Source organism: Apostichopus japonicus, chromosome 19 (assembly GCF_037975245.1).
Source record: "Apostichopus japonicus isolate 1M-3 chromosome 19, ASM3797524v1, whole genome shotgun sequence".
In the NCBI taxonomy this organism is placed as follows: domain Eukaryota; kingdom Metazoa; phylum Echinodermata; class Holothuroidea; order Aspidochirotida; family Stichopodidae; genus Apostichopus; species Apostichopus japonicus.
The window spans coordinates 3495701-3509936 of NC_092579.1; the positions used below are offsets into that span (position 1 = coordinate 3495701).

At 36.6% G+C, this 14236-nt stretch overlaps 1 protein-coding gene across 2 annotated transcripts in view; it reads right to left on the minus strand.

Moving 5' to 3' along the window:
- Window positions 1-12260, minus strand: part of LOC139960234 (coiled-coil domain-containing protein 33-like) — a 29179-nt gene extending 16919 nt beyond the window's left edge. Inside the window, exons 1-11 of one of the 2 annotated variants that reach the window (XM_071958426.1) lie at window positions 12008-12260; window positions 11233-11515; window positions 8860-9599; window positions 7783-7919; window positions 7100-7239; window positions 5258-5370; window positions 4179-4369; window positions 3361-3472; window positions 2644-2776; window positions 953-1086; window positions 486-557 (exon numbers count right to left, since the gene is read on the minus strand). In XM_071958426.1, coding sequence (XP_071814527.1) covers window positions 486-557; window positions 953-1086; window positions 2644-2776; window positions 3361-3472; window positions 4179-4369; window positions 5258-5370; window positions 7100-7239; window positions 7783-7919; window positions 8860-9599; window positions 11233-11470 — 2010 coding nt within the window. In that variant the 5' untranslated portion in view covers window positions 11471-11515; window positions 12008-12260. Of the gene's footprint in view, window positions 1-485; window positions 558-952; window positions 1087-2643; window positions 2777-3360; window positions 3473-4178; window positions 4370-5257; window positions 5371-7099; window positions 7240-7782; window positions 7920-8859; window positions 9600-11232; window positions 11516-11967 lie in introns of both variants that reach the window. The other variant, XM_071958427.1, reaches the window with a different exon arrangement.
- Between the last annotated feature and the right edge of the window lie 1976 nt (window positions 12261-14236).

Here is a 14236-nt window from a genome sequence, read left to right on the forward strand (position 1 = left end):
ATGGGAGGACAGTGTAGAGTGGCATTAGCATCACAGAAGTTTCCTGATGCCTAATTTGCATATATAAGATAATCTGGGCAGAATTTTATTGTAGCAGATTTAGTTTAATAAAAAACACTCAAGTTGCAAATACAGTTGAAGCTGACGGAACATATCAAGTTTTCTAAAGTTTTTGTGATGAATACTGATACTTCAAATATCTGGACGATATGAATGTTGAGAATCATGTTAATTCATTAAATTAATGGCTCACTCATTAATTTTCATCGGGTAGGAAATATTCGCACAAGGCATCTTTAGTTTCATGAATTGCAATCCTACTTTGAGTAATACTTGATATAGTCCTGGTAAAATTGTTCATCAAACTTAAAGAGGTCCTTTAGAAGAAAAACATGGTAGGTTTTTTAACAAAAATGTTCATAGAGTCAGCTATATTCCCAACATGACTTTCAGTTGAAGAAAAGAAATTAATATAGAAAACTCACTTTTCCACGTATTAAACGCAATGTCAAGTTGATGCCTAAGGGCTTGGAATTTGGACCATACAAGTTAGTAGACTGTAAACAAATCAGATTCAACAAATTAATGCATGCTGTAAAGAAATACCAAAATGTACATTGACATATCATCTCAATTTTCTCAATTTTTTTTTAATTGATATCACTTAGATGCATGGTCTTTGCTTTAAGATAACAAAAAAAAACAAATCAAAATGAAGAAAAATGCTAAACAATATACACAAGATTCATAATTAGTTGAGAAGACCAACCATAACATGATATGGAGAAAGTGAGCTGAAATTTTGTTTGGCTTTTATTTCGTTAAACAATATGTTTCAACATCCCATTAAAATACCTAATTTTTAATTTATCATTCTGAGAAGTCGTTTCTTCACCTCTCACATTTACGAAACGTTGTTATGAAAGTTTATGACCTTTGTTCAAAGACGGACCTGGAATTTTAAAGCATGAACTTTGATCCCAGCTTTGCCCCTCGAGTCGGTCATCGCTTCAAAGACAGTCTTGTTTAATGGCTGTAAGGCAACACCAATCTGGTGACTCAGCTTCCATGATCGACCATCAAATGCTGAAAGACATGTTTAACAATTCTAAGTAAAACCATCAAAGTTGTTCAATTTATAAAAGAAATTTCATTCCCACATAGAAAAGTTCCTCAACAAGATGCACCTTAAGTCCACCACATACAAGTAGTTCAAGAAAACGTATCATAATGCATCAGAGAATAAATACGTTCACAGAGGATGCACAGAGCAAAGATATAATTTTGATCGATGGCAAATCCATACGGAATTAAATTTCAATGGTAAACTGCTTTGCATGTTTGACGATCACTTGATTAATTTAATCTGATGACTTTTATCTCACAACCAACTTTAAACAGTTGTATTATGATACCAACCTTGTTTAGAGATATTCTGGCAGCACACAAAGTTACCCTTATTTTCAAAGGGCAAAACTATTCCACTGATGTTAGTTAAAACTCCATCTCAGCATCTTGTCCCTGACTCAAATATATGATTGATTAAGCAGGGATGTGCCCACACTGGGCGGCCCCGCCCAGCACTTAAAATTACCGCCCAGCACTGTCTTAAAAATGGTGAATCCCGCCCAGCACTATTTTCATATAAAATCCTGACATTCCTTACAATATATTCAACATAAATTGGGCCTTGTCTATGCCAAAATCATACAGACTAATAATGCATCAGTTACGCATGGGAGAAACATAACTTACGGCTCTCAATCGGTCCCTTGTAAAATCTCTTTGAAACAAACTAATAACTTTTACCAGGTACGTTATATATTTCACTACAAAAAATAAGTTTTAAATGTAAATTGTTAGCAAAACTAGTATGGGCTTAAAAAGCTACACAAGTGCTAGCATTTGGCATCCGAGCACCTTCAAAAATTGAAAAATTTCTTAACCCGGAGGGGGACCCCCTTAGTCCCCTTCCCCAGGACGGCGATCAGTTTACCCGGCGCTCAGGAAATCCTGGGCACATCCCTGTTGAGTGTAACCTGAACTAAGCAACCCCCTCCCCCCCCCTGCCCTTCTCCAGGCAGTTGGTCACAGTGGAAGGTTTCTGATGACAACATATGACAGACCTGTGTTCTCCAAACATTTTACTTTCTTGTTAATTTGTTAAAATTCTGTTAATTTATCCTTGTAAGAAAAACTGATCAATTGGAATGCATGGTTAGCTGTCCGGTCATTGTTCTCTGTACTTAGCGTTCAAATCAGAGTGCAACCTTTTCTTTCTTTTTTTTTTGGGGGGGGGAGGGGGGAGGGAATAGTATGTACCTAAGTGATTTAAATATCATAAAGCAAGACAAAAATATTTACAGCTCAATGGCCATCATTATATCATGCACTCTGCTGCCAGTAGATCCATTCACAAAATAGGCCTATCACCAAATTTTGAAAACTTCATATTTTGTTATACATACAATGCTACTATGAAGATGTGATATTGACTTTAAAAGATGCAGACAATTTCCAGGAATCTTGTTAAGTAATCAACTTCAGCCGCCCTTTAAAGACAGACATCCTTGAACAGATTGGAGTAAACAACTCCCTTTTCCTGGTTATAGTGTCGATGTTTTAGGTCTTCATCGGACTCACCTGATGCAGCTGCTGAGAGGTAGATGATGAGGGCAGAGGTATCAGTAAAGATTGAGGAGAGATCTCGATGGTTGACAAATAAGAATTGTTGATACCATTGAGGATGGGTCTCGGATATCGCAGGAGTTGAAATCTAAGCAGAAGACAACAGAAGCAAAAGTTTGAGGTGTGCTGCTACCCTTGCAACAACTTTACCCAAAAATATACCTTTGTCATAATTCACAATATGATTTCAACTTTATCAAACTAAGAAATGTTGTCCTATAATCTTTTTTATTACTTACAGATAGCAAAATTATCTATATCCTATTGTGGTGAGGGTGATTGATCAATAGTGACATGTCCCTCCATAACATTCCCATCACAAATAAATGCTCTTACCATTATGTCCTTTTTAATACTTAAATGGCATAACCACTACCCTACCCACCATCTCCATTCAAATATTTTGCCCTCTTTTCTTCCATTCCCCCCCCCCCAATATTACAGATGTGGTAGCAACAGAACCATTTCTTTCGTCTACTTTGTGGAGATTCAGGGAATTCTGCCCTGGTCTGTCGCACGAAAGGGGGGGGGAGGGGAGGCAGTCACAAATCGCAAATTCCAATGCAACTCAATAAGTATGACTTAAGAGTAGACAATAAAAATGTAGCATGAAATATATATGTCATATAGATATGAAGTGTAAATATCAAATAACAGTAGGGCTTTTCTCACCTGAGTGTGACCAAATGCTGACCTCACATCAGTGGGAACCAGAAAAGATGAAGAATGGGGGCTGGGGAAATGAACAGGTGTTGGACGCACATCTTGATTCTTCAGAACATTTCTATAATTGTGGATAATAAAATAAGTTAAAATTAAAGTAAGTTAAATGAACAGATAGGTGCCAGACAGGGGCACCTTCTTATAAAAACAATTATTTTGAATTGTTGGATTAGTTTGTTGTTGCTAAAATATATCTCAAATTTAGACCATAGAATAACCAAAGCAAGGAGCCACTATGCCTTCCCTACATTTCTCACCCCCTCCCAACCTCCTTTACATCAACCTTTTCCACAAATTACTGATTTGCATGTTCGCTCATCCACAGAAGATGACCCACAAAGTGTATTATTTATATATAGTTTTGTTATAAACAAATCAGGCAGGGTTTTTTCTGCTGATGAAAACTGTCGCATGGAAATTCATGTAGGTTTAGTGTTGATAATTACTTTGAAAGTCAGTACAGACTCTAGCAGGGGTATAACTTACATCTGGTATTTGACACTACAGTAACTAAGTAATAGTGCTATTATTACTCATAGCAAAACACATAACATTGCACACAACTGTTAAACATAGTCCTCTAATTAAGGCCTTTATATTATGAATACTTGGCATGTAAAAGTTAATAAATTACGGAATGTCAACAGATATGCAGACCCCACCCCCCTCCTTTCCCCTTCCCCTCTACACACCCCCTCCTTCCTCCTTTCCCCTTCCCCTCTACACACACACACCCCCCCTTTCCCCATTAATCACTAACACTATACCTATTAGCATGGTAATCACTGCAGAGACAGGCAGTTGCTGTCAACGGTCCAACAGGATTAGCGACTGGCATGTCTAATGAGAGAATATTGACTTCTAGAGCTTTATACACCAGCTCTCCAAGAACAGGGAGCTCAGATGGTTGGTAAAGGACTGACACAAATAAATGAATATCTTCTTTGTGATCATTGGACTGGAAAATAAGGACAAAAACAAGATTGAAATTCATAAAAAACATGGTGGAAATATAATTTTACATTGTACTTGAAAGCTGTATAAAACTCTAGAACAATTAAAACAAGCATTGTCATCACTCCTTTGAAGGGTAACCGACAGATAATCAGGATGCTGACATATTTACATAACAATGAAATGAAAAAGAAAAGAAACTAATCGATCAAATCAAGGAAAAGTAAATTTCATAAATTCAAGGGAACACTAGCATGGATCAAAACTGATTGGCCCTCAGTAACATCGATCAAATCAAAGGGAACTTTTATGAAGAAATCAAAGAACGAGGGCAAATATCAAATAAAGAAAACTAAAGAGGAATCAATTCCAGTACAGCCCCATTCATGGATCAAATTAGAGGAAATTTATATGGATCAAATTGAAGGCAGACTACACAGATCAAATTAAGGAAAAGGTACCAGGATCAATTTAGGTGGACCATCAAGCCAAACAAAACTTATATGGATCAAACTGTAGGAAGATTACATAGATCAAATTAAGGAAATTTAAAAGGAGTTGATTGAAGAGAACCTTGCATGAATCAAATTATACTAAACTTATATGGATCAAATTGAAGACAGACTACAGTACCTAGAGAGTAAATTAAGGCAAACTAAAAAGATATTGATTGAGCGGTTCATTGATACATGTAACAAATAAAAAAAAACTAATATGGATCAAATTGAAGACAGGCTACATAGATCAAATGAAGGAAAACTAACAAGAAAACATTTCAGTGGACCTTACATGAATCAAATAAACCAAACCAGATATGGATCAAACACAAAAACTTTACAAAGATCAAAATAAAGGTAAATGTTAAATGTTAATCAATGAATGGGTGACTCACACTAATCAAATCCAGGTGATACTGGTTAAACGGTTCCAGATATGAGATTGGTATTTGGAATTCGGATAACGTAGACGATGTCGCAAAATCAGCTAATTGTAGTGTCAGAGTTGCTGAACCATTAGTGTTAAAAAGGATAAGAGATTAAGAAAGTAATGTAAATATCAGACAAATATTTTTGCTGTTTTAGTGACAATATATTGGATTTCAATACAGCGTTCTGGGTGTTATGAAAACGAGGGTAAACCCTGCAGAGATGACCAGGAGTTTCACTTCTGGACACTTAGTCACTATTAGGAGCTTAAAGGTTATATCAAAGAACTACTTGAGGAGTAGGATTTTTGTAACGCTTATTACAATAGCTTTGAAAACATGTGATGAGTGTTGTGTGATATATAGTGGTATAGGCATAACTGCTTTTAAATACACACAAGTCAGGTACTTTTTTGATATTTTTATTTTGATATCTGTCTAGCTCATATACTGTAAAAGCAATATTAAACATCTTTTTTTTTCTTTTTTTTAACCAGCAATATCTTGCTTAAATTAAAACGTTGGAAGACTACCTATATAATATTTATCTAGTATATTGTTTCCAGCACTACCCTCACTCCACTCCCAAGGAAAAGAAATTAATAAACAAACTGAACTAGAGAATAAAGATCAATATTTTGCTGCAACTGCTCTTTGCAAATTATTGATTGAAAGCAAAACGTGTTCAATGTTAATCCTATTTTGCTTAACCTGCTTGATTTCCAGGTTTTAAATTTCAAAACTGTTCAAACATCATCTTTGTACTACTGGGTTAATGTTTTTATGAAAAAGATTTTAATTTTAAAGATACGAAATTTTTTAGGTTTTTTTTATAGTTTAAATTGTACAAAGAAATCAAATCTTGCATAAAGGTTAAAAAATCATTAAAAAAAGCAAAAACAAACATGACTTGGCAACCATGGATATCTACTGCATGTGCTTAGTGTGTCTGTATATAGGCCTATGGTAAAACGAACATAAATATATCACTGTACAATCTAAATCAGGTTTCTCAGTTTGAATACTGGTCCCTTTTTCTCAGTGGCGGAGCTAGGGGTATTGGTCAGAGGGGGCGAGAATGGTCTGTAGGGGCGCTTTCGACACTATCTAAGTGGAGCGCCACCACAGGTTGGCGCGGAGCATACAGAATTTTTTGAGTAAAGATACTCCCGAGATCTCAGGAAATGACCCTTTCCGGGCCTTGCTAATTTGCAGATAAACGAAGAATAAATAGGTATCATCGCCATTTTGTCAGAAAATTACACCAACAAAATGTGACAAATGTCAATAGGTATTTGAGAGCGCAATAAAAAAAGTCAAGAATCGTGAATAAGTAAAACCTTGTCAAAAGCTGAAAAGGGCGCCAGTAGTCCATTTGATTCCGTCAGGGGGGGGGGGCATCCGCCCCCTCTGACTGTATGGACGTTCCGCCACTGCTTTTTCTTTCTTTATGTAATACAAATGCTAACAAAGAAACGATAACCATGAATATTCAGCTTGTTTTTTAACCTATTGGTATCAAGGCCAAATGGTTAGATTTTATTGCAGATGGAACTTACAATTATCTCTGCTGCCTCTCTCCCCCTCCCCTTCCCACTTCTTTCCACTGAAATTTGTCATTGTCACATTTTCATCATCACTTAGATTTTTTGCAGATTCCTTCAATTATTTTCTGAACATATTCCTCCTTCACAAACATGACTTTCTCTCTCATGCAAAATAATTTAGTATGAAAGAATCGTAGATTTCAGAGGTACTTATTAAGACTTGTCCATAATGTAAAAGCAACATTTGGTACTTGATAAATACCTTTTGAAACATCAGCTTGATCAATCAATACACACATTTGATGTTCCCACAAGGGACTTAGTGATGCATTCTGGGAAGGCAATGTTTCTTCATGTTTACTCTCAGAGGTTAGAACATTTCCATTGAAGCATCGTACAAATCTGCAAATCAACAAGAAAAAATAATAAATGTTCCTTCATGGCTTCAGCCTTTCCCTTTTAAGTAAGCTAGGAATCTTGTAAGTAAGTAAGCTTGTTTAAGTAAGCTTGTTTAATTACAGATTTGATTGTGACCATCGTTACTGTTTAGTATATTACAACATCCCAAGGATTCTCAATGACTAGCTGCCAGTCACAACTATACTACTTTATGTGTGTGTAATACTGAATAGGCTGAGCGAAGACCTACCCAGTCCTTTTAAGCGAACCAGTTGCCATAATTTGGCCACGAAAATTACCATAACATTAAAGACTATGTTGGCAAATGCTACATGTAATTTAGAATTATGAAATTCTGCTGTTACACAACAGTAAATAAGTTTGCACCTAGCAGTGTGGATGTCGCAAGAATAATATTTGTGATTTTACCCATAAGAGGGTTTGGAATCTCAGCTTAACAAAGTACTATTGTTACAACAACTTAGGGCAGTCTTAAATAATGATGAAGAAAAACAACTGAAAAAAAACTTTGAATTATTGACCTACCCTTTAACAAATGGTCTACACTGTAAAGTTTGTGGTGAAGGTAGTAAGTGTGCTGCATGAATTATAGCTATGAGTTTACCCACGCGAGAAGATTCTGGACTAGGCACATATTCTGACATTGACTTCTCTGTAGGCGGCTGTTGAAAACGAAGGGAAAACTTGGGCAACTGTTAACACTTTGACATTTACCAAGTTGTGACCGGGTTCTGACCTGTGCATTGTTTGATGGCAGTGATATTTATCATGGTGTCCCTCTATACTTTTGCAACTTTTTCTTTGATAAAAAGTGGCCTTTTTTTCCAGCTTTTCAAGAAGACAAATTCATGTTTGTTTCTCCATCCTTTTCTGTCCTTGCATTCCTCAAAACACACTGACATCTTTATGTGTTTGTGTGTTTGGGGGGGTGGGGGGTTTATAAAAAAAAAAGTTGATGCAATCAGTGGGAAGTCTGTATGTAATTAACTAAGCTGTAAGTGCCTTCACAATTAACACCTTTTTTTTCTTTTTTTTTCTATTCTTCATTCTTTGGTTATAACTATCAATAAAAGCTTACTGCCCCATCATTCAATGTAATTGAAATTGAATTTGAAATTAAAAACTATTTATTTGTACAGTTTGAAGAGCAAATTTCTACAGCCTTGTCTCTAAGGACACGTGTCATGGTGATCACTTGGTATGAACCCATGTGCTTTAATGCCTCACTATTCATATAATGTAACTTGCTTTGCCAAGCTATGACCCAAATGAAGCTTTTTCTAATCTTGAAAAGGATTTTGACCATATATCATTAATTGCACACGCTCACAATCATAAAGCATTCCAAGAATTGTTTTTGAAGCTTTTGCATTTATCCAGAGACCACAATTCCCATATATGTACCCTAGACTAGTATATGTAGGCCTATATATGGAACTCTTTACAATGCTATACTGTACATTTTCGTTGGTCGTATCTTGAAATATTGCAGTTTTCTCTTCCATACCTCCAATATCGAAGATGTGAGTTTAGAGACATACGGTATATGCTGACTAGGACCATGTAACTTTGCAACATGAAAGTTTAGCTTTAACACTTTACCTGCTTATCAGGAAACACGGGAGTTGGTTTAGGAGATTGTGAAATACTCTTGGACTCTTTGTCCCTGTCCTTTACTTCATCATCTTTCTGTCCTTCTTCATTAAAAGCAGCAGATGCAGCTTCGGTTTCAATTTCCTCATCTTCTTTTCCTTCATCCTCCTCCATTATTTTGAATTTCTCCTCGTACCAGATTTTCCCTCCTAACTGCTGAATATTTTCATCTTCTAATTTGACGTAGAGATTAATTGTGCCTGAAGTAATGGCGGGGTCTTGAACTGATGATGGAGTGGACTCAGTGGATAAATTAGCTAGCTCTTGAGATGGAGAATTTGCCTCGTCTGAGAGCAGTTGATCATTTCCTTCTTTCAAAGATGAAGGCTCAATATTCGATGGGCTGGGTTCATCTTTTGGATGACGGGGCTCATTTGTCAATTGGCCACTGACACCATCTTTCAGGTTGGACTCATCTTTTGAAGGAATAGGATTATCTCTTGAAGATGTTGGTTCTTCATTAACTAAAGTGGGAATTTCATTTGTCGATGTGGGCTGCTTATGTGGTGATGATGATGATGTGGTGGGTTCTTCATTCAATGAAGCAGGTTTCTTGTTCTGTTGGCGTGGGTGGATGACCAGTTTGCCAGTAAGAAAAGATGGTGACGCTCCTTCATCTGATGGCTGCTCCTGAGAATACCTTGTTACTTGAAGGGAGATAAAGACCTCTACATCTTCTCGCAGAAGTTCTGTCAAAAAGAAAAGCAAAAACAACGAGTGTGGAAACCCCATTTCAGATATTAAATGACATGTATGGAGGATACAATGAAGATTAAGTGTAAATTATCCAAACACAGTAGATAAAACAACAAGTTGATTGTGAGAAAACAGATGTAAAATGAGCAAACATCAACATCAGCAAAATTAAAGAAATATCCATAATGAAACAGCAAACAGTTCAATGGATTAATTGGATATTAATTATGGCAATTATAGTGCCATTAATCATTAGTAAATTTCTGAAAATAATTAAGACAGGCTTTATTAGCCAACTATATGATTGTACACCCCATTTACGCTTATCTCCAGTAACGGTAATTGAGATAAAAGATATGAAAAGATGTAATACATAAATAAAATGGGTTTGCTTTTGCAATGTATGTTTACTGATTTTGAAAGGTAACTTCAATCCAAAGTTCAAACAAGTAGGACCCCAACATATTTTTGTTTATGGTTACCAGCGATTATGTTTTCCTATCGTTTAACCGACGTTGCTAAGTATTCTGACAAACACGTTGCTGAAATGAATTAACGCTAATTGGAAGCATTTGGCGCAACCTGAGAATGATTGAAGCTATAAAGAATCATTACTATGACAACTCGTAAACGATGAGTTAGGTCTTAGCAGAACATTCTTATCTTAAGTCAATGATTACATTAATACAGTACTCTGGTCGCCCTGAAATTAGATGACTATTAATAATTGATGACAAGTAACAGAGCATGTAGCAACAAACAACATGTATCAGTCAAGGTTGCATTCAACTATCATACAATTTGAATATTTATTGTACAATCTAAAATGGAGGAAACAAATCTAAGACCTCTTTGATAGGATATTATATGTAGTCCAATTAATTATTGCCTACTGTTAAAATGAAGCAACTATGAATCATTTTCAACAGAAAAGGGCCTAATATTTGCAGTTGAAGTTTTGTAAGAAGCTAACTTTTTCTCATACAAAAATCAAAATGCTACGCCAAATTGGTCAATCCTCTTTTCATTTTTCTAGATCATGTTATCATAAAGCAGATGGCCTTGAAACCATCACAAGCTGTTTGAATTTAAATTATCGTTAAAATCTTGTCAGACAGGTTTTCACATGTAACAATGTTCAAGGTTTTGTTTATACCATTCTTTCAAGACATAATTAGTTGCTAACTGCTTCAAGCAATCAGGGAGTGTTATGTATCAGAACGTGGTATAATATGTGGTATAATAATATCAAGTAAAGTGATTTTGAACATCCATGTGTTTACGTTAGTTCCCGAATTCAAGTTTGGTATCAGACCCTGTGCTCCTAATCACCGAACAGGAAGTTCATACATAAGCTGTATGATGTAGAGGGCTGCTATAAATACGTACTAATACTGTGTCAAATTACACGCGTTACAGACAACATGGAACTTAAGGTCACTCCTGATTCCAGGTCAAGCCCAAGTTGATATTTTAACACAGAGGACAGGGTCTGATGCTCCCATCGATCCTCGTCTGTCGCCATCGTTTAGGCTACAAATTGGACCCAGGGTGCTGGGTTCAACATATTATGCCCATGGTTTCATGTCAGTAGGGTCTTATTTTAGTTTGAAGAAAAAATCTTACCTTTAGGGAAATAATACTTCAATTTTCCATCACTCAGCAGTACTTGGCTCTGTAGAGTTTGCTCTGTTATTTCAAAGTCAACAGACTCAGATGTGCTTTCAACTTTGACCTTACTGAGGTCATACTGGCTGTCAGAAGCCTTCACCTCCAACTTCAACTGGTACTTTCCACTTGAATAGCAGTTGACACTTCTAAGGTCTAACTGGTATTCTTGTGCTTTACTCGCTGTTGTGTTCATTGTACAGCAGTTCAATCTTTACCACTGAAAAATCTGAGCAAAAATCTGAAATGATGATAAATTTATAAGTATAGCCATGCTGTATACATTGTTGTAATTATCAAATGTGTTTGTCAACAAAAATTTGATGTTAGATAGAAAAACATTGAGGTAGCCTAGCCAACTTTAGACAAAATTACTTTAGGCTATCAAAAACTATCAATGTAAATGATAAATCCCAATTAGGCCTAGGCCTAATTGGCAAGAACTAACTTATGAATCAAATTCTGGCAGGTCCTGGGCAATAAGTTGCAAGCTAACGTTATGTTTAATACTACAGTAAATCAGGCCAATATTACAGTTCTTAAGTCTTAACTTAAGCTGATTGTACTGACAAACTTCGACTTTTCCTCACAAATAATTAACATCAGCAGTCTGTAGCCTAACTAGACTCTCACTGTCAGTGTTACTGTTACTTAATAATTACCATTACTAGCCTAGGCCTAATAAGATTTCACCTTCGTAGTATATATCATGCAGTTGCAAAGGAATCCATACTTTTTTTTCCCGATGTTTCATCTAGGAAATTTCTTTCCAACTATTCTGCATTAAAGTCTGTAAGGAATTGTCGCTGTTTACGTTGCAAGTAGAAATGGCAAATTAAGATTGTGTTCTCGTTGTCGCCGATAGTTACCAAGTTGGATACGTCCACGACCATGGTCAAACCACTTGATCTTTGCACACGGTGTGTGCGCAAACGTTTTATTGACATTAGCAAGGTCAAGATCACACACGAGACAACTTCAAGTGGGATCCTATACCAAATTGAATAAAAGGTTCTGTAGTATTTTAACATATGAAATGCCAAAATTCATTATCACCCAAATCCCGTTCCAACATGTAGAAAGAAAATTGCAGAAGAACGTATGATTATCTGGCGAATCGTAACTTCATTCCCCTGTCTTAAAATAGATCAGCCCACATGGTCACATGTTAAACTTTTTCCAGGGTGGTTCGCAAAGCTTTGTGAGAGGCAAGCACAGAAATGAATACTTCACGAGGAGACAAGCAGTGAAAGCTAATTTCCTCTGGAGATATTAACTTTTATCTTAAAGTTATGAGACTTACGTTATGAGTGATGCCATATAATGGTAGTTGAGGTCTTAAATATATGTTGAGATCATTTTGTTTTATAATGTATACAAGTCATTTTTACTTATGAGGAAATTACGCTATTTTCAGTAACATATGTACTGTCTTACAAAATTAGAAGAGGGGGGGGGGGGGTACGTGGTGGAGGTACGTGGTGGGGTTCTAAAATTCGAGGGGTCTGGCGGTCCTCCCCAGAAAGAAATAACATAAAAGACTTCAAATGGTGCATTTTGAGGCCACGACAGCCCCATCCCAACCCTTTGCTAACACTACTGAATATTTATTACAAACAATTTTAAGTTGCACCATAGAATAGTGATAAAATTCTTAATGAACAGAACATTGACAAAAACCGTGAAAACATGCCGAAAATTTTCGTACATGTCTTACGTGATATTCCATTTCCAGCGTCATTGTCACCTAGTTATCAGTGAACCCCCGCCCCACCCCCCCCCCCCCCCGAACCTGACCCCTTGTGATGTGATTGAAGACTTTAACCAAACCTTCTAACCAATCACCACGCTAGATTTGGGTATGCCCTAAAACGGATCAATCACCATTCGTTAAATCCTTCATCTTGGAAATCTGAATGATTTCCAATGAATGGAAGAATAGTTGCGAGATGTTCTTAGGATACTTAAACAGGTGTGGATGCACAGGATTTGTGGGTGGGTGGACATTTCCTTTCAACCTTACACATTGAATTAAAAGTATTAGCACAATCTTCCTATTGTCCTATAATTATAGACCTAATTTATTACTAAATAAGTCTCAGAATACACCATGTTATCTCTTAATTTGTCAATTTTCCCGTTCCCCCTACATGGGAGTTGGCTTCAGCAATTACGCGGGGCAACACCTTTCCTTTTCAAATCCTGGAACCACAGTGGTAAAAATGGAGACAAAAAACAATGAACGATGCACATGTGATACGAGATATCAAGAAGGATGTATATTCTCATGCGTACATTTGCAAAATGAAAGTTATAAAGAGAACAGAAACGGTTAAAATTGATGCCACCTGATTCATGTCGAATGAAAGGTAGCATTGCTCACTTGACCTACAGCTGCAGCAAGATATGAGTCACTTATTAGATCTGAGATGTCTAGAGGGGTGAAGGGAGGGGGGAGTGGCGGCTGACATTTCGAGTAAAATATAATTTATAATCTTTTCGGTAAGTACTCGGATAAAGGTCGTATCGACCATTGCTATGCTTTGTTTTGCCATTCTTTTCAATCATTTCTTGGGGAGGGGTGGGGGTTACATGCAGTTACCCTACATCCTCCATTGTGACGCAACTTGTATGCTTAACTGTTGCAATAAGGACGAACCAGTCAGCAGCGGCACAACAAGGAAGGAGGGCTAGGATGTTTTGTCGCCAGAGATGATAAATTTGGGTACTGAAATGGACGGTGCTTGGATGCACAAGGATCGCCGGCTATATGACTAGCTCAGTCCATGGCACGCAAACTATGTTGAAGCTTAATCCAAGCCACAGTCCGAATACAAAACAACAACAACGTATCCAGGTACTAAATCTGAACTGATTCTTTTTTATTACAGTCGTTCCTGCAAGCTGCATTACTAAAACGAAAAACTCTTACAGAGATAAGAGCGGCGAAAGAATACCATAA